General features: G+C 47.0%; 1 protein-coding gene across 1 annotated transcript in view; it reads left to right on the top strand.

Annotated features, from left to right (window-relative positions):
* The window catches only part of LOC110513021 (exocyst complex component 4), a 234,029-nt gene that overhangs the window by 33,228 nt on the left and 175,847 nt on the right, over positions 1 to 24,954 (top strand). The window contains exon 7 of the mRNA XM_090199128.1: positions 3,115 to 3,289. Coding sequence (XP_090055254.1) covers positions 3,115 to 3,289 — 175 coding nt within the window. The remainder of the gene's footprint in view (positions 1 to 3,114; positions 3,290 to 24,954) is intronic.

The raw sequence follows: 24,954 nt of genomic DNA, 5'->3' as shown, positions 1-24,954 counted from the left end.
ACCACATAGGATGGACCCCTCATGCTCACTGAGGTATGTCTCATTGTGATTTGTTCCTGTCCCTAACCATTCATAACCTACATCCTGCCTGTCTGTCTGTCCCTAACCATTCATAACATACATCCTGCCTGTCTGTCTGTCCCTAACCATTCATAACATACACCCTCTCTCTCTGTCCCTAACCATTCATAACATACATCCTGCCTGTCTGTCTGTCCCTAACCATTCATAACATACATCCTGCCTGTTCCTAACCATTCATAACATACATCCTGCCTGTCTCTGTCCCTAACCATTCATAACATACACCCTCTCTCTCTGTCCCTAACCATTCATAACATACATCCTGCCTGTCTGTCTGTCCCTAACCATTCATAACATACATCCTGCCTGTCTGTCTGTCTCTAACCATTCATAACATACATCCTCCCTGTCTGTCCCTAACCATTCATAACATACATCCTGCCTGTCCCTAGCCATTCATAACATACATCCTGCCTGTCCCTAACCATTCATAACATACATCCTGCCTGTCTGCCTGTCCCTAACCATTCATAACATACATCCTGCCTGTCCCTAACCATTCATAACATACATCCTGCCTGTCCCTAACCATTCATAACATACATCCTCCCTGTCTCTGTCCCTAACCATTCATAACATACATCCTGTCTGCTTGTCCCTAACCATTCATAATATACATCCTGCCTGTCTGTCCCTAACCATTCATAACATACATCCTGTCTGTCCCTAACCATTCATAATATACATCCTGCCTGTCTGTCTGTCCCTAACCATTCATAACATACATCCTGCCTGTCCCTAACCATTCATAACATACACCCTCTCTCTCTGTCCCTAACCATTCATAACATACATCCTCCCTGTCCCTAACCATTCATAATATACATCCTGCCTGTCTGTCTGTCCCTAACCATTCATAACATACATCCTGCCTGTCCCTAACCATTCATAACATACACCCTCTCTCTCTGTCCCTAACCATTCATAACATACATCCTCCCTGTCCCTAACCATTCATAACATACATCCTCCCTGTCTGCCTGTCCCTAACCATTCATAACATACATCCTCTCTGTCTCTGTCCCTAACCATTCATAACATACATCCTCCCTGTCTCTGTCCCTAACCATTCATAACATACATCCTGCCTGTCTGCCTGTCCCTAACCATTCATAACATACATCCTCCCTGTCTCTGTCCCTAACCATTCATAACATACATCCTCCCTGTCTCTGTCCCTAACCATTCATAACATACATCCTGCCTGTCTCTGTCCCTAACCATTCATAACATATATCCTCCCTGTCTGCCTGTCCCTAACCATTCATAACATACATCCTCCCTGTCTCTGTCCCTAACCATTCATAACATACATCCTGCCTGTCCCTAACCATTCATAACATACATCCTCCCTGTCTCTGTCCCTAACCATTCATAACATACATCCTGCCTGTCCCTAACCATTCATAACATACATCCTGTCTGTCCCTAACCATTCATAACATACATCCTCCCTGTCTCTGTCCCTAACCATTCATAACATACACCCTCTCTGTCTCTGTCCCTAACCATTCATAACATTGTATGTCCTTAACCATTCATAACATACACCCTCTCTGTCTACCAGTCTAGTGATGGACTACCAACCAAACACCCTCCATCCATCTCTCTCCTTCATTTTCCCCCACCCAAATGTTTTCATGTAACATTCGTCTAAAGTTTAAAAAGGTACTCTCTGTCATTCACTCACTCTTCATTCCACACAGTACCTCCTCTGGTGTATGTGTACCGTTCAGATCCGGCACGGAGTTCAGCCCCACCTTCCTCAGTAAATAAAGTCAGAAGTGTCCCCACATCCCTGAAAACAAAAGAGCACCAGATGTGTGTGAGTCCTAGTGGAACCAGAGACTTTGACAGATGCTGCTAATTGTAGTCAGAGCCAGCTGCCTCTGTGTGACTGGGGAAGCACTCTGCCAGTACCTAGACTGTTCTTTTCAACCGCTCAGCCCAAACTACCTGGATGAGACTCCTTTTGCCTGCCGATTCAACTAGATTTATGAATGTTTATTAAGCTAATGAATTTGAATTTTTGAAGGTTGGTTAACGCCACATGTACAAAGCCTAATCTGGCCTGAGGAGACTCTAAACTGACAGCTAATGCCTTGCTCGGTGGTCTGACGGCTTGACTTCAGTACCTGTTTGGTCACTTGTCCTCTATAGGCTATAGTGTTGTATATTTCAGGTCAGAATACAGTATGCTTAGAGAGAATGCTTACATTGTTAAATACTTCTCCTCTGATATGTAGTACCTTACTACAACGAAGTGCTCCACTCCTGTTCCAACAGATATATGCACTTATCAACCACAATTAAAAGAACACTTATTGAATGGTCCCTCTTTACATTGAAAGATTGGTCCTTGTGTGGACTGGTGGAGGCTGAAGAGCTGAAGTACTCTACTAACGAGCAGGTTCCAATCAGAAAAATAAATTCATTATTTAGCTTTAGCATTGAGCTGAGGTCAGAATGGTTTTGACTGCTGTGCATTAGCTTGTCTGTTAGTAGTCAGTTATTGAATGAGAGTCAATGAGATTAGAGAGGAGCTTTTAGACCTGGAGGCTGACAGGAGTGGTGCTGCCTTGGAGAGACCTCCTGATAGTCCACCATCACTGGTCCAGGATCAGTTGTCTTTGCCTCTGTTCTAACTCTAAACCTGTGTGAGCCTCACAATACAACTGACCTGGGATGAATTGATAAGAACAGTTTGAATTGCTGTTCAAATATCAACCATTCTCCCTTCCTTAATGTAATCACTCTAACACTGAGGTAAAACCCTAGGAAGGAAGAAAGGATGCATTTGAAAGGAATTCAAACTGGGCCTTAGTACCTGCTGCATCTTAGGGCCCTGTTCTAATACTCTTCAACTGTGTCATTCCTTTCCTCTCTTCCTTGAAGTCATTTCAGAAGGAAGGAAGGAGGCATTTTGAATATTCTAGCAGGGCCAATGTTTGGGCTGTGTATCGCAGCTTCTTCACCTGTTGTCCCACCAGCCGTCCTCACCACAGCCTCTATCTCTGCTGCCCTCTGCAGGCTGCTGCTGGAACTGCTGGAGCTGCTGTTTGACAAGTTCAACGCGGTGGCTGCGGCCCACAGTGTGGTGCTGGCCCACCTGCAGCAGATCGTGGTGTCCCCCAACGGAGCCCAGGAGGGCATCAAGCTCTATGAGCTAGCCGACGTCTCTGCTAAGATCCAGACCGTGCTCCAGGTCAGTTCAAGTTTAAAATGTCAACTTTTGAGTCCATCACAGTCCCGAATCCCTGCACCACACACAAATAAAAATTATCTACAAAGATCCATCTGCCGTTCTGTGTATCCATAAAGAGTCACGGATGATATTGCAGCAGATGATTTGCACACATGTGGTTAAACCTTTAGACTGTGAAAGCATAGATTAGGCTTCCATGAGCAGGAATGATCACACATGATGTTAACTAGGAGAGACAAGACTCACTGTTCAGACATCAACAACAATGACAAAAACAGATATAGCTTTACCTTTAGTGATGAAAATCTTTACTAATGCAGATTGACTATTTACTGTACATGTTCATTGTAGAAATCAATCTGGTTCTTCATATGCGGCCCGGGGGGGTGCGACTGTGAAAGCATGTCGTATCTATAGCAGGTGTGTGTGTTGTGCATCCAGCTAGGAATCCTGGCAGTGTTTCACCCAACACTCGTTTGTGCAGCCAGTCAATGTTGTCTTTCTTTTCAAAGAAGAGATTATTCTTGTGGAACGAGTGCTGAGAGTACACACACGTGTATAAAAAAAACACATTGAAAAACACACATTCAAACAAGCACACACAAAAACTCTCTCCCATAGTCTAGTCAGTGTCTGCTGGGGGTGCCTGCCTTATATGGGCGTTCCTCAGGGATCTGTCATAGGTCACTTCCAAACAGCTGCTCATCATCTCAGCCAATCAGACGGGAGCAGAGAGCAAACACAGTGCAGCCGACACGCACCAATTAAAGGACTGCAATTAAACCAGGCAATCAGAGGAAGTGCCTGTTCCTGTGTGTGTCACAACTAACATCAACCCCACTGTATAATTTATATTTTTTCCGATTCCTAATCTGACACGATGATGAAATCCGTAGCGCTTGATTTCTTCTGTCGGGTTCTAAGACGTAAGCCTGTGTGTAGGTGGACACATTTCAGAGTGTAGTGAAGTGTGGAAACGAGGGGAAGGATGAGAACGGAACACAGGTCTGATGATGAAACGGAGGAGCCAGAGGGGACGTTGGCTCGGGAACAGCCAGTTACGCTGGGGAAGCGGTCCAGTAACGTGAAGCTAGCTATCCCCTGTGGAGGGAGTCATTGTGAGGTGTAGCTCCAGGGTATTATCCTGTCACACATGTGAGTGATGGCTGGGCTCCAGCTAGAGCTCTGAGCATTAAAGAGTCTACAGTCAAACTACAGATGGAGGAGTGAGGATCCACATCATGGTTCTCGGACTGGTTTTCTAGATATGGTCTCTGACTTTTCTCTCCAAACCAGTCTGCTGTCATGTAGCTTGGTCTGTATGGATTAGGCTTCCAATGACACGAACCCATATAGCCTTCCCGTTAATGACCACAAGCTTTACTAATGTGGATTGACTACACGTTCATTGTAAAAATCAATTTGGTTTCTTTATATACAGCCCAGGGCTGTATGTAGGACTGTGAAAGCAGACAGAATGTCAGTGAGTCTTGCCTTTTGTAGTCAGCATAATACATTTTTTTAAATAATACGTTTTTTTTGTAAAAAAAAAAAAAATAAATAAATGTACACCATTTTCTCCCCAATTTCGTGGTATCCAATTGTTAGTAGTTACTATCTTGTCTCATCGCTACAACTCCCGTACGGGCTCGGGAGAGACGAAGGTCAAAAGCCATGCGTCCTCCGAAACACAACCCAACCAAGCCGCACTGCTTCTTTAACACAGCGCGCATCAAACCAGCTGCACTAATGTGTTGGAGGAAACACAGTGCACCTGGCGACCTGGTTAGCATGCACTGCGCCCGGCCCGCCACAGGAGTTGCTAGTGCGCGATGAGACAAGGATATGCCGGCCAAACTCTGCCTTCCGGTCGCGGCCGGCTGCGACAGAGCCTCCGGCGCAAACCCAGAGTCTCTGGTGGTGATAGACCAGTGTCCTAGACCACTGCGCCCCATGTTTATCTTTTTTTACATTAGTTTTTTTGTACAGCAGATACAAACATACACAAGAACTTAGAGACACAAAACTACTACATCTCATCTGCTCCCACATCCATCCCTAGAGCCTGGTCACACCCCCATCCCTAGAGCCTGGTCACACCTCCATCCCTAGAGCCTGGTCACACCTCCATCCCTAGAGCCTGGTCACACCTCCATCCCTAGAGCCTGGTCACACCCCCATCCCTAGAGCCTGGTCACACCTCCATCCCTAGTGCCTGGTCACACCTCCATCCCTAGAGCCTGGTCACACCTCCATCCCTAGAGCCTGGTCACACCCCCATCCCTAGAGCCTGGTCACACCCCCATCCCTAGAGCCTGGTCACACCTCCATCCCTAGTGCCTGGTCACACCTCCATCCCTAGAGCCTGGTCACACCCCCATCCCTAGAGCCTGGTCACACCTCCATCCCTAGAGCCTGGTCACACCTCCATCCCTAGAGCCTGGTCAAACCCCCATCCCTAGTGCCTGGTCACACCCCCATCCCTAGAGCCTGGTCACACCACCATCCCTAGAGCCTGGTCACACCTCCATCCCTAGAGCCTGGTCAAACCCCCATCCCTAGTGCCTGGTCACACCCCCATCCCTAGAGCCTGGTCACACCACCATCCCTAGAGCCTGGTCACACCTCCATCCCTAGAGCCTGGTCAAACCCCCATCCCTAGTGCCTGGTCACACCCCCATCCCTAGTGCCTGGTCACACCCCCATCCCTAGAGCCTGGTCACACCCCCATCCCTAGTCACACCCCCATCCCTAGTCACACCCCCATCCCTAATCACACCCCCATCCCTAGTCACACCCCCATCCCTAGTGCCTGGCAACACCTCCATCCCTAGTGCCTGGTCACACCCCCATCCCTAGAGCCTGGTCACACCCCCATCCCTAGTGCCTGGTCACACCTCCTCCATCCCTAGAGCCTGGTCAAACCCCCATCCCTAGTGCCTGGTCACACCCCCATCCCTAGTGCCTGGTCACACCCCCATCCCTAGAGCCTGGTCACACCCCCATCCCTAGTGTCTGGTCACACCTCCATCCCTAGTGCCTGGTCACACCCCCATCCCTAGTCACACCCCCATCCCTAATCACACCCCCATCCCTAGTCACACCCCCATCCCTAGTGCCTGGCAACACCTCCATCCCTAGTGCCTGGTCACACCCCCATCCCTAGAGCCTGGTCACACCCCCATCCCTAGTGCCTGGTCACACCTCCTCCATCCCTAGAGCCTGGTCAAACCCCCATCCCTAGTGCCTGGTCACACCCCCATCCCTAGTGCCTGGTCACACCCCCATCCCTAGTGCCTGGTCACACCCCCATCCCTAGAGCCTGGTCACACCTCCATCCCTAGTGCCTGGTCACACCTCCATCCCTAGAGCCTGGTCACACCCCCATCCCTAGAGCCTGGTCACACCTCCATCCCTAGAGCCTGGTCACACCTCCATCCCTAGAGCCTGGTCAAACCCCCATCCCTAGTGCCTGGTCACACCCCCATCCCTAGAGCCTGGTCACACCACCATCCCTAGAGCCTGGTCACACCCCCATCCCTAGTGCCTGGTCACACCCCCATCCCTAGAGCCTGGTCACACCCCCATCCCTAGTCACACCCCCATCCCTAGTCACACCCCCATCCCTAATCACACCCCCATCCCTAGTCACACCCCCATCCCTAGTGCCTGGCAACACCTCCATCCCTAGTGCCTGGTCACACCCCCATCCCTAGAGCCTGGTCACACCCCCATCCCTAGTGCCTGGTCACACCTCCTCCATCCCTAGAGCCTGGTCAAACCCCCATCCCTAGTGCCTGGTCACACCCCCATCCCTAGTGCCTGGTCACACCCCCATCCCTAGAGCCTGGTCACACCCCCATCCCTAGTGTCTGGTCACACCTCCATCCCTAGTGCCTGGTCACACCCCCATCCCTAGTCACACCCCCATCCCTAATCACACCCCCATCCCTAGTCACACCCCCATCCCTAGTGCCTGGCAACACCTCCATCCCTAGTGCCTGGTCACACCCCCATCCCTAGAGCCTGGTCACACCCCCATCCCTAGTGCCTGGTCACACCTCCTCCATCCCTAGAGCCTGGTCAAACCCCCATCCCTAGTGCCTGGTCACACCCCCATCCCTAGTGCCTGGTCACACCCCCATCCCTAGTGCCTGGTCACACCCCCATCCCTAGAGCCTGGTCACACCTCCATCCCTAGTGCCTGGTCACACCTCCATCCCTAGAGCCTGGTCACACCCCCATCCCTAGAGCCTGGTCACACCTCCATCCCTAGAGCCTGGTCACACCTCCATCCCTAGAGCCTGGTCAAACCCCCATCCCTAGTGCCTGGTCACACCCCCATCCCTAGAGCCTGGTCACACCACCATCCCTAGAGCCTGGTCACACCTCCATCCCTAGAGCCTGGTCAAACCCCCATCCCTAGTGCCTGGTCACACCCCCATCCCTAGAGCCTGGTCACACCACCATCCCTAGAGCCTGGTCACACCTCCATCCCTAGAGCCTGGTCAAACCCCCATCCCTAGTGCCTGGTCACACCCCCATCCCTAGTGCCTGGTCACACCCCCATCCCTAGAGCCTGGTCACACCCCCATCCCTAGTCACACCCCCATCCCTAATCACACCCCCATCCCTAGTCACACCCCCATCCCTAGTGCCTGGCAACACCTCCATCCCTAGTGCCTGGTCACACCCCCATCCCTAGAGCCTGGTCACACCCCCATCCCTAGTGCCTGGTCACACCTCCTCCATCCCTAGAGCCTGGTCAAACCCCCATCCCTAGTGCCTGGTCACACCCCCATCCCTAGTGCCTGGTCACACCCCCATCCCTAGTGCCTGGTCACACCCCCATCCCTAGAGCCTGGTCACACCCCCATCCCTAGAGCCTGGTCACACCCCCATCCCTAGTGTCTGGTCACACCTCCATCCCTAGTGCCTGGTCACACCCCCATCCCTAGTCACACTTCCATCCCTAGTGCCTGGTCACACCCCCATTCCTAGTGCCTGGTCACACCCCCATCCCTAGTGCCTGGTCACACCCCCATCCCTAGTGCCTGGTCACACCCCCATCTCTAGTTCCTGGTCACACCCCCCATCTCTAGTTCCTGGTCACATCCCCATCCCTAGTGCCTGGTCACACCCCCATTCCTAGTGCCTGGTCACACCCCCATCCCTAGTGCCTGGTCACACCCACATCCCTAGTGCCTGGTCACACCCCCATCTCTAGTTCCTGGTCACACCCCCATCTCTAGTTCCTGGTCACATCCCCATCCCTAGTGCCTGGTCACACCACCATCCCTAGTGCCTGGTCACACCCCCATCCCTAGTGCCTGGTCACACCACCATCCCTAGTCACACCCCCATCCCTAGTAAAAACCCCCATCCCTAATCACACCCCCATCCCTAGTCACACCCCCATCCCTAGTGCCTGGCAACACCTCCATCCCTAGTGCCTGGCCACATCCCCATCCCTAGTGCCTGGTCACACCCCCATCCCTAGTGCCTGGTCACACCTCCATCCCTAGTGCCTGGCCACACCCCCATCCCTAGTGCCTGGCCACACCCCCATCCCTAGTGCCTGGCCACACCCCCATCCCTAGTGCCTGGCCACACCCGCATCCCTAGTGCCTGGCCACACCCCCATCCCTAGTGCCTGGCCTCACCTCCATCCCTAGTGCTTGGCCACACCTCCATCCCTAGTGCCTGGCCACACCCCCATCCCTAGTGCCGGGCCACACCCGCATCCCTTGTGCCTGGCCACACCCCCATCCCTAGTGCCGGGCCACACCCCCATCCCTAGTGTCTGCACACAACCCCATCCATATTGCCTGGCCACACCCCCATCCCTAGTGCCTGGCCACACCCGCATCCCTAGTGCCTGGCCACACCCCCATCCCTAGTGCCTGGCCACACCCCCATCCCTAGTGCCTGGCCACACCCCCATCCCTAGTGCCTGGCCACACCCCCATCCCTAGTGCCTGGCCACACCCTCATCCCTAGTGCCTGGCCACACCCCCATCCCTGGTGCCTGCATTATTGTTTGTCACTTGGCTGTAAATTACACCCATTAATTTTTCTCGGTTGCCCAGGCTATTTCATTATTTCAATAATAAATCATGTTTCCATTGTGTTAATGATGGAGATGGATTTCCAGGTTTTTACTCTAAGTTTATTCCAGAAGAGTAATGAGAAGAGAATGGTCCAGGCCATTGGGTGTCTGACTACACCCCATATGCCAGGTCTTGAAATATGCAGACAGACAGATTAACAGTATGTTTACATTGTAACACTTCTGACAGACAACTTTGTAGCTCCGCTCATAATGTTTGGACTTCACAGCGTTCTCAGAAGGCATGGATTACTGAGTCATTGTTCGTTTTACACTTAAGACATGACTCTGCCGTTGTGCTGTAGAATTTGTGAATTTTGTCTCTGGTTGAATAAATTCTATACATTGGTTTATACTGGATTAAGCTACATTTTCATGAACTGTTTCGTTAGTTTTGCTCCAACATTCCCTCCATCTTGTGGCAACATTACTCTCCTAGTCAGCATCGTGTGTGAATTTGAATGTGTGTGTGTTTGTTTGATTGTGTGTGTATGTTTCAATGTGTTTTTTCTTTTGCTCGTGCGGCGAGGTCCGTGCACAGGTTTGTGTATAGATAGCTGAGGAACTGCATTTCAACTGACGTGCTTTCATGTTCTCAGCACTCGTTCCACAAGAATAATCTCTTCTTTGAAAAGAAAGACAACATTGACTGGCTGCACAAACGAGTGTTGGGTGAAACACTGCCAGGATTCCTAGCTGGATGCACAACACACACAGAGGTAACAGCATTCTCTCAAGGAATTAGCCTACATCTCTCCTGCTATGGATACGACATGCTTTCACAGTCACACCCCCCCCCCCGGGCCGCATATGAAGAACCAGATTGACTATTTACTGTACACGTTCATTGTAGAAATCAATCTGTATTAGTAAAGATGTGAAATATTGTGGTCACTAAAGGTGAGGCTACATGGATTTGTCATCGTAGTTGATGTCAGAACAGTGAGTCCTAGTTAGCATCATGTGAGGTAGACCTCCTGAGGGACACAGTGAAGAGTTGACAGCAGTTTGCTCCTTTCCTCTTTTCTATTTTACACTCTGCTCTTTTCTTATCTCGCTCTTATTTTCTCCCTCACATCTTTTCTCTTCCTTGTTTTCGTCTCGTTCCAAGTCTCTGAGGGCTAGCGTTCTCTCCCTTTTCTTTTGAGAGGAGAGAGACGGAGGGAGCGAGAGGGAGAGCAAGCGAGGGGGCGGGGGAGCGAGCGGAAGGGAGGGAAGGAGAGGGAGGGAGGGAGCTAGAGAGAGATGGGCACAGACCGGTGGAGGGGGGTGACTGAAAGAGAGGAGAGTAAAGGGAGAGAGAGGTGCACACTGGGATTGAGTATATGGGCTTATCATCACTCCATCAGACCAGGAGTCAGACGGTGACCTTGAGCACATTTTTTCCATCATATTTTCTTTTCTCTTGCGTTTTCTCTCTCACTCATTCTCTCGCTTTTTCACCCCTCAAAACCACTCAGAATGAAAAGCAGTGACTCCGCAATGCCAACTGTTGCTAAGGAGGCCCTGAACTAACTGCGGACGGGCAGGCAGGCAGGCCTTAGGGCTCGAAGACGCAGCTAGACTTGAATCACATTTTGTCCAAAGCCTACTTTAGTGGAACTGAGGACAAATGCTCTGTCTTATTGAACATTGATTATCTAAGACCCAGGCCCCTTGATTGGCTCAAAATTGGTCCTTATAACTAAGCTGTGATTGGATAGGTACTGGATCAACAGAGTCATGATTTGTCTGGGCCAACTGATTGCCTGCCAGTTTATTCACCAGTGTTTCAGCTCTGTTTGGAGGGAAATATGAAGAGATGGACAGATAGAGGTGTGGGAACTGTAGGGTTGGCGTTGTATACTCTCAGAGCCAGTCAGATGGATAGATGGTTGGATGGAATTTATTCAAATAGGTTCAATCCAAATCTGACCCTTCATACTGTACATTGGCTACCTAATCACCCCCTAGCTTCCAATTGGCTCAATCACCTACCCTCTCCACGGCAACTCCACTTTACTGACCTTATTGTCCCCATGGGGACATGTTGTTAAAGTATCATGTACACGTTTAAATTGGCGTTTAAATACAGTAGACAACAAATTGACAATACAACATTCATAACAGTTACATACCAATAAAAAGAGACTAGCCTGCTGGCCTTACTGGGTCGATAGGATCATTTCGCCCGGGCTGTTTAGGAGGGATATCACACCTGGCACAAATTATTGTCTAGTTCTGTTATTCCTGCCGGGGGGTGTACCCTATACCTGCACCCAGAGGGGGGAGTAGTTCAATGTCTGGGTACATGGGGTGGCTTGGGTGAAAAATATTTAGTGAGCCTTGACGATGGCCCTGACATTAAAGATCTCGTCCAGACCTGTCTGTTTCTCCTAGTACTTTGCTTGACATGGCGATAATCCTTCTCAGCATATTTCTCTGGTTGACAGTGGTCTTTCTAAACCAACAAACAATACAAAAAGTTGAAATACTCTCAATGAAAGATCTGCAAAACAGAGTCAGTATAGTCCAGTCAACATTAAAAGATCCCATCTTGTTGAGAAAGTACAGTCTCCGTTGACTCTTTTTATAGATAATTATTGTCCAAGAGGACAGCCAGATATGTGTATTTCTCTATGTTCTGACCTGTTACAGACGTAGGTGGTGTTCTCTTCCTGAAGTCTATGCACATCTCTTTGGTTTTGTTGTTATTGAGGACCAAGTGTGATTCATCACAGCACTCTACGAAGTCATTTAGGACCGGGCCATGGGGTTCCTCATCATCATGCAACAGTCTGATCAAGGCAGTGTCATCAGCAAACTAAACTAGGTGTCTGTCAGGGTGGGAACTAGTACAACTATTAGTGTACAGTTGGTCGTCCTAAATAAAATACTCAAATAAAGGCAAATGAAAGAGATTGTGTCAGGGATAGAGAGTTAAAGAGAGTTGGAGAAAGAGAGAGGAGGGAGTGTAGGTATTGCGCGGCTGTGCTGTGCCTTTGTGTTAATGGAAGGCATTAAGCCGTTGGCTCTCCAGCGGCGCGGGCACTAGAGCTGCTACCGCTGCCTCCGCTCTGCCAACCCCAGGTTGCCAGGGGCTCCTCACTCCCCCGCCGCCGCGATGTGCGATAATGTCATCTCTTGATTAGAATACTCATTATGTGAAATGAGGTTTTCTTATTCAGTCACTCGTGTTATTATTTTCTGCCCGATTGTATCTTTGTGAGTCTATCCTTCTATCCCCCTCCCTCTCTCAATCCTTCTTATCCCATTTTCTTTCCATCCCTCTCTCTTTCTCTCCCTCAATCACCATTCCTCTCATTCTCTTTCACTCTCCCTTCCTCTATCCCTCTCTCTATCCCTCTCCCTCGTCTTTCCTGCTCTCTTCAAGAGACAAACTCAGTATGACAGCAACACATGTTAGTCTAGCAGCACATGCTAGTCTAGCAGCACATGTTAGTCTAGCAGCACATGTTAATGCCTGATAGTCTGGCAGCACATGTTAATGCCTGATAGTCTAGCAGCACATGTTAATGCCTGATAGTCGGGCAGCAGTGCAGATTCCCGAGGGAGGCTGTATGGCAGGCTACTCTTTCACTACTTTTCACTACTTTCGCTACTCTCTACTCTGACAGTGGGGTTCTATGTGGGGTTCTATAGTTCCCCTATTCCACCCTGCAGCGGCATGGTGTGTGTGTGCGCGCCTATGTCGACTTGAGTGTGTGCACTTGTGTCTGCAGGTGTGAAACGTACCCACTATCATGAAACATCTCTACTAGCTAGTATCTATGCTCAGGTGTGTGTGGTGAGATGTTGTTGGCAGTTGTCTCTTGTTAGTTCAGGTGTGTTCTGAAGACTAGCAGTTGTGCACTAGCATCTATATATTAGCTAGTGGCTCAGGTGTGTGTTGATGCTGTTGGGTCTTGTCTAGGTGTAAATTAGTGGCGGCCATCTTGTTGCAGTTGTCTCTTGTTCACGTCTGTGCTGTAGTGCTGAATGATTAGTGCTTTTTGAGGTTGGTTCGATTATTATTATTTTTTTAAACATTAAATGCATTATAAAATAATGACATTACTTTGATTTTAGAGCATTTTAATGGAAATTCCAAAGCCCAAAATAGTGAACGTTCAATATCTAAAACATTGAAAATATTCCATTGTGTCTGTCAGGTCCACATTGGGTAGACATCAAAAGAAGAACTAGAAAATTATTATGAAATAATTAAATATTTCAGTTGTGTATATTACTTCATTTTTATTTGATGACTTTATTATTTAGTCATCATCTCTCTAAAAAAAAAGCTCCATCAAGCTACACACAATACCCCACAATGACAAAGTGAAAACAGGTTTTTAGAAATGTTTACAAAAAAACATACACTATTTACATAAGTATTCAGACTTTTTGCTATGAGACTCGAAATTGAGCTCAGGTTTATCCTGTTTCCATTGATCGTCCTTGAGATATTTCTACAACTTGATCCCCAAGAACACAATGGCCTCCATCATTCATAAGTATACGTTTGGAACCACCAATTGAATCCATTTTAGAATAAGACTATAACGTAACAAAATGTGGAAAAAGTCAAGGCGTCTGAATACTTTCCGAATGTGCTGTATGTTCTCCCCAGACTGTACTGTCTTTAGCCGTCCTATTTAGACAGTTCCCCATACTGTGCTGTCTTTAGCCGTCCTGTTTGGACAGTTCCCCAGACTGTACTGTCTTTAGCCGTCCTGTTTGGACAGTCCCCCAGACTGTACTGTCTTTAGCCGTCCTGTTTGGACAGTTCCCCAGATTGTACTGTCTTTAGCCGTCCTATTTGGACAGTTCCCCATACTGTACTGTCTTTAGCCGTCCTGTTTAGACAGTCCCCCAGACTGTACTGTCTTTAGCCGTCCTGTTTGGACAGTTCCCCAGACTGTGCTGTCTTTAGCCGTCCTGTTTGGACAGTTCCCCAGACTGTACTGTCTTTAGCCGTCCTGTTTGGACAGTTCCCCAGACTGTACTGTCTTTAGCCGTCCTGTTTGGACAGTTCCCCAGACTGTACTGTCTTTAGCCGTCCTATTTAGACAGTTCCCCAGACTGTACTGTCTTTAGCCGTCCTATTTAGACAGTCCCCCAGACTGTACTGTCTTTAGCCGTCCTGTTTGGACAGTTCCCCAGACTGTACTGTCTTTAGCCGTCCTGTTTGGACAGTTCCCCAGACTGTACTGTCTTTAGCCGTCCTATTTAGACAGTTCCCCAGACTGTACTGTCTTTAGCCGTCCTATTTAGACAGTTCCCCAGACTGTACTGTCTTTAGCTGTCCTGTTTGGACAGTTCCCCAGACTGTACTGTCTTTAGCCGTCCTATTTAGACAGTCCCCCAGACTGTACTGTCTTTAGCCGTCCTGTTTAGACAGTTCCCCAGACTGTACTGTCTTTAGCCGTCCTGTTTAGACAGTTCCCCATACTGTACTGTCTTTAGCCGTCCTGTTTGGACAGTTCCCCAGACTGTACTGTCTTTAGCCGTCCTATTTAGACAGTTCCCCAGACTGTACTGTCTTTAGCCGTCCTGTTTGGACAGTTCCCCATACTGTACTGTCTTTAGCCGTCCTATTTAGATAGTACAGTATGGGGAACTGTCTTTAGCCGTCCTATTTAGATAGTACAGTCTGGGGAACTGTCTTTAGCCATCCTATTTAGACAGTTCCCCATACACTACTGTCTTTAGCCGTCCTATTTAGATGGTTCCGTATGGGGAACTGTCTTTAGCCGTCCTATTTAGACAGGCTGCCTCAGCATGCTACAGAGCTGTCTAAATAATTGTATTAGTTCTACGAAGTAGATAAGGCATACTTTCACAAACTGTCTCTGTCCCTCTCGTCGTTGTGTTGTGTTCATTCCTCTCTCACGTGGTCTGTGTGTATCTAACCTAACGTATTAGGCGTAAAAGTGAATCTGTCCAGAGATCTGTATATAAAGATGAGATGCTCATTGTAGTCAATTACCCCACTCTGCGCTGAACTAGGTTGAATATTTGCTAAATGAAAACTACAACTGTCTTCAGCCCAGTGTCCCACATATATATTATTGGAATTCAAGTAATTGAACCGACGTCGGTCAATTAGTTGTTTAATAACAACACCCCCGAAATGTTTGTTAATCGCTCAGCACTAGTTTGCTGAAGTTAAGCATCTGCCCTCAAACATCTTTGTCTAGCTACAGGGCCTTCACAAAGTATTGACACCCCGTGACTTTTTCCACATTTTTATTTGTGCTACAGACTGAATTTAGAATGGACAAAATGTCGGCTTTGTGTCACTGGCCTACACACAATACCCCATAATGTCTAAGTATATACAAATGAATTCAAAATGAAAAGCTGAAATGTCTTGAGTGAATATTAAAATCAAGTATTCAACCCCTTTGTTATGAGTAACAAAGTCACATAATAAGTTGCATGGACTCACTCACCCTGTGTGCAATAACATGATTTTTGAATGAATACCTCATCTCTGTACCCCACACATACAATTATCTGTATGGTACCTCAGTTGAGCAGTGAATTTCAAACACAGATTCAATGACAAATACCAGGTAGGTTTTCCAATGTCTCGCAACAGAAGAGCAACTATTGGTAGATTGGTAAAACAAAAAACGCAGACATTGAATATCCGTTTGAGCATGGTGAAGTTATTAATTTCAATACACCCAGTCACTACAAAGATACAGACTCCTTCCTAACTCGGTTGCCGGAGAGGAAGGAAACCACACAGGGATTTGACCATGAGGCCAATGGTGACTTTAAAACAGTTACAGAGTGTAATGGATGTTATAGAATTGAGGATGGCTCAACAACATTGTAGTTACTCCACAATACTAACCTAAATGACAGAGTGAAAAGGAGGAAGCCTGTACAGAATACAAATATTCCAAAACATGCATCCTGTTTGCAATAAAGCGCTAAAGTGAAACTAAAAAATGTGGCAAAGAAATTACCTTCATTTCTGAATACGAAGTGTTATGTTTGGGGCAAATCCAACACCTCACTGAGTACCACTCTTCATATTTTTAAGCATGTTTGTCGCTGCATCATGTTATGAGTATGCTTGTCATCAGGAAGGAGTAGGGAGATTTTTTTCTGACAAAAAGAAACGGAATGGAGCTAAACACAGGCAATATCCTAGAGGAAAATCTGGTTGTCTGTTTTTCTACAGACGATGGGTAACAAATTCACCTTTCAGCAGGACGATAAGCTAAAACACAAGGCCAGGTTATTGTCCGACTTAAATCGTCCTGAAAATCTATGGCAAGACGTGAAAAAGGCAATCTAGCAATGATCAACAACCAACTTGACAGAGCTTAGAGAATTTAAAAAAGAATAATGTGCAGATATTGTGCAATCCTGGTGTGCAAAGCTCTTAGATACTTACCAAGCGAGACTCACAGCTGTAAACGCTGCCAAAGGTGATTCTAACATGTATTGACTCAGGGGTGTGAATAATTATGTAAATGAGATGTTTCTGTACTTCATTTTCAATAAATTAGCAAACAATTCTAAAAACATGTTTTCACTTTGTCATTATGTGTGTAGATGAGAAGAATAAAACATATTTTATCATTTTGAATTCAGGCTGTAACACAACACAATGTGGAATAAGTTAAGGGGTATGAATACTTTCTGAAGGCTCTGTAGTATCTCTCACAGCGGATAAGGTGTGTTTGGAGAGATGGGGGTAAGTTGTTGGCTCTTGGTAAGGTGTATATTAGCCCAGCGGAAGCCATCTTGTTGGCAGTTTCTCCAGCGTATCTTGTTATTCCCCCTCTCTTCTCTCCACCTAGCTACACACTCATTTAATAGGCTAGCCTATAAATGGAAGCCTCTAGATGATTTGTTTTTTCCCTCCACTTTGAAAAGTGTGGAATCGTGTTGACCTTTCCACTTGGCATGCTCTGAGACGGACACCGGATCTGACAGAGACACGAGAGGGCACACAGTTACACGGCCTGAGCTGAGACTTCCCATATTCCACTGAGCGACTGTCTCCAGGAAGGCACAGTATGGAGTAGGTTAACATGGGCTTTTTGAAAACCAAGAGCCATGTAGCAGTGGTCTTGATCCCTGTTTGGAAATGCCGGCTGTGCTTTCCCAGCGTGCTTTAAGTGTGGATGAGATATTGATTGGGACTTTAAAGAGCGGCTGGTAATTCTCAGTATTGGTGTCAGTAAGGGAGTGGAACAGTGTTGTCTGTGCTGTCACACTTTTCCACCGAGGTAGAGTGTGTGAATAAATGTATTGATTTTTCACGCCTGTGAGCCCACGTTATTAGGCTTCTATATTCCAAGCTTGCACCACTTCACTTGATGCCTCCCTCCCTTTCTCTGTGAACATCAGTATTTTGTTTTTATCCATCACACCGTCTCAAGGTCTTCTGCAGTTCTCTTATGAAATTAGAGGCACTCAGAATCTTTCAATGTATCATACATACACTATAATCCCACTAGATCCAGTCACATTGGATACGGTTGCCTCTCACCAAATCATCAAGCGTGCCAAGAATCATACTTATCTAAACACTTTGACAAGTTTTGTCAGATTTTCCCTTGAACCTGAACAGCAGTTGCAAGCAACAGCATTATGTGCTTAGAAAATATTTAGGTAAAAACCAAGAAATCTTTCCATAGACACGGACAAAAAAACTCCACCTGCCATCAGATGATCTAAGACCATATGGTCTGACTGAGACCAAAGACCCTATATCGCATAAGGCCCTATCGCATAAGGCCCTATCGCATAAGACCCTGCTGAATCCCTCACCACAGTCACCCATAGGGACCATGTTTGACCTATATTTGGCATGGCTTGTTACGGTCCCCCTCTCAGCACGGCCTGACCTTCGACCTCGCGACAACATAGTCCAACGCGTCTGAGTTTTCTAATTAGCCTAGCGCTTGAGTATTCCGCTATGATGCCATGGTGTCTCCATGACGGCGAGGCTACCGAGTTGATCCGCCAGCCGCTGCTGCTGTGTGCCCAGAGTGCAGATTAATGCTTTTTAATGAGCAGTGGTGAGGACCTTTTGGAGCTAAGGTGCGATTTAGCAAATCAAGGATGGATGTCGTCTGTCTGTTCTTACAGAACACGTCTAGAAATATCTAACACTTTATTAGGCTACTTGACAATGCTATATAAAACACAGGCTAGCCTGGCCCAGCTGAAAGAGAATCTATGACACATGGCAGCTGTAGTAGTGAACACTCTCCTCCTGTTCTATTGACACAGTGAGAGCCTGTGGCTGGGGCCGAAACCACACTGAATAAATCATAGCACAGCCAGAGATTAGCCGAGACAAAGGAGAAGCGTATGTTCGAAGTATAGAAATATATAAAGTAGTATGTGAGGGAGTTAAATATGCAGGCCTTCCTCACGACTTGTCAGCCAAGTGAAAACAAGGCAAATTGAAGCGCCAGGGAAACAACAGCCAGACGACAATGATCTGTTTTAATGAAATATGATGCGCAGAGACATTGCTGTGTTGTTTCTTTCCTAACGCTTTAATCAACATGTCACTATTTCACTGTAATCCTACCCCACCCATCCACCCCCGATGTGTCATATTTACATATTACTGGGGCGCGGTGAAGCTAGTATATTGATTGTGTCGAAATTCCATCATCGCCCCTCCTTTTGTGTTTGAGAGAAGAGAGATTTTAAAGCTAATTATTCTAATCTGACGGTATGCTTTATAGTTTCCCGTTCTCCTGTAGATGCACAGCATGTTCTCCTTCAAACATTGCTTATCTGAATTGTGTGTATGCGAGTACAGGTGTGTGTGTGTGTGTGTGGCTCTCAACGGTCAAGGCGTTGCGATACAGAAGAGTCATATTGTTCATTTGTGTAAGAGCATGGAATCCATGTAGACCCATTGCCAGGGTCATGCTTGCTTAGACTTGCTATTGATGTTTTTCCTCTTTCTATGTCGCTTCAGTCCAAAAGACTGTCAAACTGCTTTGTGACAGAGCAAGGACAACAAGAGGAAGGAAATGCAACAGGCTGCCTGTAGCGATGTTTCTTTGTCAAAGTCTTCAGAGGGATGATGAAAAGTAGTCCGGTCCAGTTGGGACACCTTGAAGGTCCGCAGTGGTCCAGTCCAGAGGGGAAAGAGCTGGACAAAGCTTTTCTCTGAATGTTCTAAGGTTTTTGGAAGGTCAAGTCAGGGAGTGAAATCTTTTCGTGCCCAAGGCAATTTTTGGGGCTTTCACTCGAAGCCACCAGCTGAGATATCAATCGATACATTTTCAACAAAAACATGTGTCTAGGGGGACTCCATTCCTAAAAGAATGTATTTCACTAGTAAAGTTCACAAAGTTCCAAAAACGCGTGAGGGAGAACCAGAAGAGCGAAACAATCAAAGAGCTCATTGATTACCGAGATAATTCTCTGGACGACTTTGATGGACAGAAAGGAAGTCAAAGGACACAGAGTCCTGTTTATTTCTTTATTTTCCTTTAATGAACTCTTCAGCCATCCCACCACAGGTATTCTCCTAGAATCCCTTTAATGGACTTCTCAGCCATCCCATCACAGGTATTCTCCTGGAATCCCTTTAATGGACTTCTCAGCCATCCCATCACAGGTATTCTCCTGGAATCCCTTTAATGAACTCTTCAGCCATCCCACCACAGGTGTTCTCCTGGAATCCCTTTAATGAACTCTTCAGCCATCCCACCACAGGTGTTCTCCTGGAATCCCTTTAATGGACTCTTCAGCCATCCCACCACAGGTATTCTCCTGGAATCCCTTTAATGAACTCTTCAGCCATCCCACCACAGGTGTTCTCCTGGAATCCCTTTAATGGACTTCTCAGCCATCCCATCACAGGTATTCTCCTGGAATCCCTTTAATGGACTCCTCAGCCATCCCATCACAGGTATTCTCCTGGAATCCCTTTAATGGACTCCTCAGCCATCCCATCACAGGTATTCTCCTGGAATCCCTTTAATGAACTCTTCAGCCATACCACCACAGGTATTCTCCTGGAACCTCTTCAGTGGGCTGTGTTGGTTAATTAGACTGATTCTTCGGGACTACTGTAATAGACCCAACAAAGACACACACACTTCCTCTCCCAGCACAAAGGAAACGCAGGTTGGGAGGTTGGCTTCGCTGCTGGTAGTGAACGACAGTGGCACACGTCCATAATGCCTTTTCTCCTGAGAGAACAGGCACTAACTGCAGCCCAGCGGGCTGATTTAGTTTTGGGACCAGACCCAAGTCACTCGAGTGTATAGAGGAACAATGGTTAATATAGTGGTTGTCTTTGTGTGGGGGAGCTGGAAATGGTGGCCAACACTCGGTTATCGAAGTGTGTGTGTCAAACACTCACCATCCATGAACTCCGGGCTCAGTTTATTATCTGGTGTGAAGAGCGATTTGCAGTTTCTCAGCGGCTTTATTCGCTACCCATTTCCCAATGATCTTTCTTGGTACACGGCCATGAATATTGATTTGCTGTGTGTTAAAGCATCCCTCTCTTGAAGTGCGGCCTCACATCTCATCTCTCCTCCTGCAGATTGGGGTGGCAGCTAGCCATGGGGGTTTCAAAGAGTTCGTCAGCCAGCCAGTCACCCCTGTGAAGGTCACAGTACAAGTCCCCAATGGTGACAATCTAATTTCTTTACTGCTGGCCCAATCTGGGGACGTACCATGACGCCTGTTTGGTAGGGGTCAGTAGAGTCCGACCCGGCTCCCACCCTCCAATAATGGAACACTGTCATGTACCATCCATTGGGACTTCAGTCACTAGGCTACATGCGTGGCTACTGTATGTCAGTGGTACAACTAGGATACATTAGTGCACTGCTAAATCTGAGGCAAATCTATATGAGGCGCTGCATTCTTCTACTTGCCCAGAGTCAGATGAACTTGTGGATACCATTTTTATTTCTCTGGGTGCAGTATGAAGGAAGTTAAAGGTAGTGTCACGAGCCAATGCTAAATAGCGTTAGCATGATGACTGGAAGCGCAGTGATTGGACGTGTTCCGGCACGCTAGCGTATGCTACTGTACCTGTATACGTCCAGTCACATGAACCAGACTTAAAACCAGACTGAAAATCATTTTTTAATTTTAATTTCTTTCTAAATAATAATAATAAAGACAAACAGGAGAAGAAAAGATGAACAACAGAACACAACAAAACCAAATGAAATAGCAGCAGATACCATCTGAACACAGCAACTAGTACTGAAAAGTGGTGTCATTATGGACATCTTCATAGACTAGATATTCTGCATGAACAGGGCTTTAAATCCACAGGATGTTATTAGCGAAGATTAGCTCTATGTCGGACCGAGGGAGCATGAGATCCATAGCATTATGCCATTAGCATAGCATTCAAGCCATGAAACGCATTCATTATTTTGTTGTTTTCAGAAACGCTTTCAGGGGCATTAATTGCATTCACAGTCATTAAGGTTGTTTGATGTGGAGCAGAGATGTGCACTCTGCTCTGGTTTGCATTCATATGCATCTGTGTGCATCGTTGTTGTTTGTTTTGTTGGTGTAGTTAGCAAGGCTCCGCTTTGTCTCTGTTCCACCTTGTTGCTGTTGTCTTCGATGTGCGCTGGACCTTTGGTGTGTGTGTGTGTGTGTGTAGGCTACATATTGAGTATGCATGTTTGTGAGAGTGTGTGCGTGCATTCGTGTGTGTTTTGTGTGCGTAGGCCTATGGGCTGGGAATGTGTGAGACTAGCAAGCTCTGGCCTCTGTTATAGCGTTAGTCTTGAGGTGCCACACGGGGCGCTCATGTGTTGTCAGCTGTGATAATTTTGTTGTTCATCATCCCTAAGTCGCTTGTGACCAAGGCCTTCGCAACTCATTCTCTCTCCCTTTCTGTTCCTCTCTCCCTTTCTGTTCCTCTCTCCCTTTCTCCCTTTGGTCTCTCCTCCTCTTCCTACCATTCTCCTCTCCTGTCCCTAGCATTCTCTCCTCTCCCCTAACATTCTCTCCTCTGCTCTCCCGAGCATTATCTCCTCTGCTCTCTCTAGCATTCTCCCCTCTGCTCTCCCGAGCATTCTCTCCTCTGCTCTCACTAGCATTCTCTCCTCTGCTCTCTCTAGCATTCTCTCCTCTGTTCTCCCTAGCATTCTCTACTCTGCTCTCTCTATCATTCTCTCCTCTGCTCTCCCGAGCATTCTCTCCTCTGTTCTCCCGAGCATTCTCTCCTCTGTTCTCCCGAGCATTCTCTCCTCTGTTCTCCCGAGCATTCTCTCCTCTGTTCTCCCGAGCATTCTCTCTGTTCTCCCGAGCATTCTCTCTGTTCTTCCGAGCATTGTCTCCTCTGTTCTCCCGAGCATTCTCTCCTCTGTTCTCCCTAGCATTCTCTCCTCTGTTCTCCCGAGCATTCTCTCCTCTGTTCTCCCGAGCATTCTCTCCTCTGTTCTCCCTAGCATTCTCTCTTCTGTTCTCCCGAGCATTCTCTCTGCTCTCCCGAGCATTCTCTCCTCCGTTCTCCCTAGCATTCTCTCCTCTGCTCTCCTGCGCATTCTCTCCTCTGCTCTCCCGAGCATTCTCTCCTCCGCTCTCCCGAGCATTCTCTCCTCTGCTCTCCCGATCATTCTCTCAGCCAACCTTCCCATCCTTGTCTCTTTGCCTCTGTGAGGTCTGTTAGGGTAATGAGGCGTCTACCTGGCCATTTAAAGTTGATGGTAATAAGACCGAATATGTTTGAGGAGAAAGGTGTTTGGAATGAGATGTTATTGTTGCTGGAATAAAGGTGATTTGAATCACATGAGTGCCCCGTATCGCACCTTGATCCTAATGCCCAAAACACCTCTCTCCTACACACACACACCACAGTTACCATCAAACAAACAAAACTACCGCCCGTCTGGGCATTTATGCACACACACACATGCACGCATGCACACGCACTCGGGTTGGGGGTTTGAAATCATTTCACAATTGACATTTTTGTCGGGTATCCGGCTATTTGAAATACATGTTCCTTACATTTTGGAGGGCCAGTGAAATGGTAGAGCAGGTAGAGGAAGGAACAGTTGCAGTAACCAAGGCAACTCCACTACAGCCAAGACCAGATAACTTGTAGCAGCCAAAGCGTTATTTATCTTCCCATGTAACAGTGCCTGTCTTGACTGGATTAACCTGGAGAAGCTGTTGGTTGCTCTTTACTCCTTCTCATTTTGCTAACTTTTATTTCCAGAACTTTACAGAGTAAGTTGAAAGCCTATCTATTTCGTGAAAATGTTGTTAAGTATTGAGTATGATAGCATCACTTGTCTGTTGAGGTGTTGTTTCAGTGTAAAATAACCAAGTCATGGATGACCGACAGTCCACCCGTTGCCTAGGCAACAGAGACAACAGAGGCAAAGTGTTGGAGGGGTTTTCCAAGACACTGCTGTAGGGGCTCAGCTGCCAAAAACTTACACAGCTAAACTTGACATATTTCTGTCAGTACTTTGCACAATTTACACAATTATTTCTGTCACAGTAACTTTTTATTGACATTTTCAATGGGCAAGTTTATCAGGTGGAAGTAAATATTTTTAAACCCTCCCAAAAGCCACCCACCTACAGACTCAGCAATATAGCATGTTCAATGCAAGGATTCATATAATAACCCCCACTCTTGCAACATAAATGGACATTTCAGAGGCGTTGTCAACCACATTTATGATATAACTGATACTATTCTGATCCTCTGCTCTCCTCTATATCCATTGTGCTTTGAGATGGAGTTTGCAGCAGTCTGTTTGCAGAAGTCTGTCCAGTCTCATACCATACATTTGATTTGATGTCGTCTTCAGAGAGGTCATTTCATTTTCTTTTCTTCATAACGCACTTTCTGTGTATTATTACATTATTTTCTTTCTACATAACACATCTGTGTATATTACACAAATCCCAATTTATTGTCTTAAGTTAGCTTGTCAGCTAATGTTAGCCAGGCTAGCTAGGTAGCTAACGTTAGCTGGACTAGGGGTTAAGGTTAGGATTAGGTAACATGCTAGCTAAGTAATTAAAGGGTTAGGTTTAACTAACATGCTAGCTAAGTAGTTAAAAAGTAGAAAGTTGTTCATAACGTGATTTGTTTGGGCTGCTAGACACTCCCATTATACGGCCACCCGTCCTCCCAGACTAACCTCCCACCTGTCCTTTCTGTCTTAAGTTACCCGCTGTTTTTATCTGTGATTGAAATGCACTCTATATATAAAGAAAAGGTAAACAAGCGTTTGTGTGCCTGTCATGAATGTCCAAAAATAAATGTCTCTATTTCACAATAATCTGTGATACTCCTAGCAAGTCAGGGGAAACCACCACCATCTGATCTCCTTTCAAACTTTACCTCCCAGAGGATATCGCTTATTCTCATTTCCCCCTCTCTCATCTGTCCTGTTCATACCCTCTCCCTCTGTCCTTCCTTCCTTCCTTCCTTCCTTCCTTCCTTCCTTCCTTCCTTCCTTCCTTCCTTCCTTCCTTCCTTCCTTCCTTCCTTTCTTTCTTTCTTTCTTTCTTTCTTTCTTTCTTTCTTTCTTTCTTCCTTCCTTCCTTCTGGCCGTCTGTCGGTCCT

The sequence above is a fragment of the Oncorhynchus mykiss genome, chromosome 15 (assembly GCF_057628025.1).
Source record: "Oncorhynchus mykiss isolate SJ-2025 chromosome 15, ASM5762802v1, whole genome shotgun sequence".
In the NCBI taxonomy this organism is placed as follows: Eukaryota; Metazoa; Chordata; class Actinopteri; order Salmoniformes; family Salmonidae; genus Oncorhynchus; species Oncorhynchus mykiss.
The sequence above is the reverse complement of the archived record's forward strand: the minus strand, read 5'-3'. Positions and strand labels throughout refer to the sequence as shown.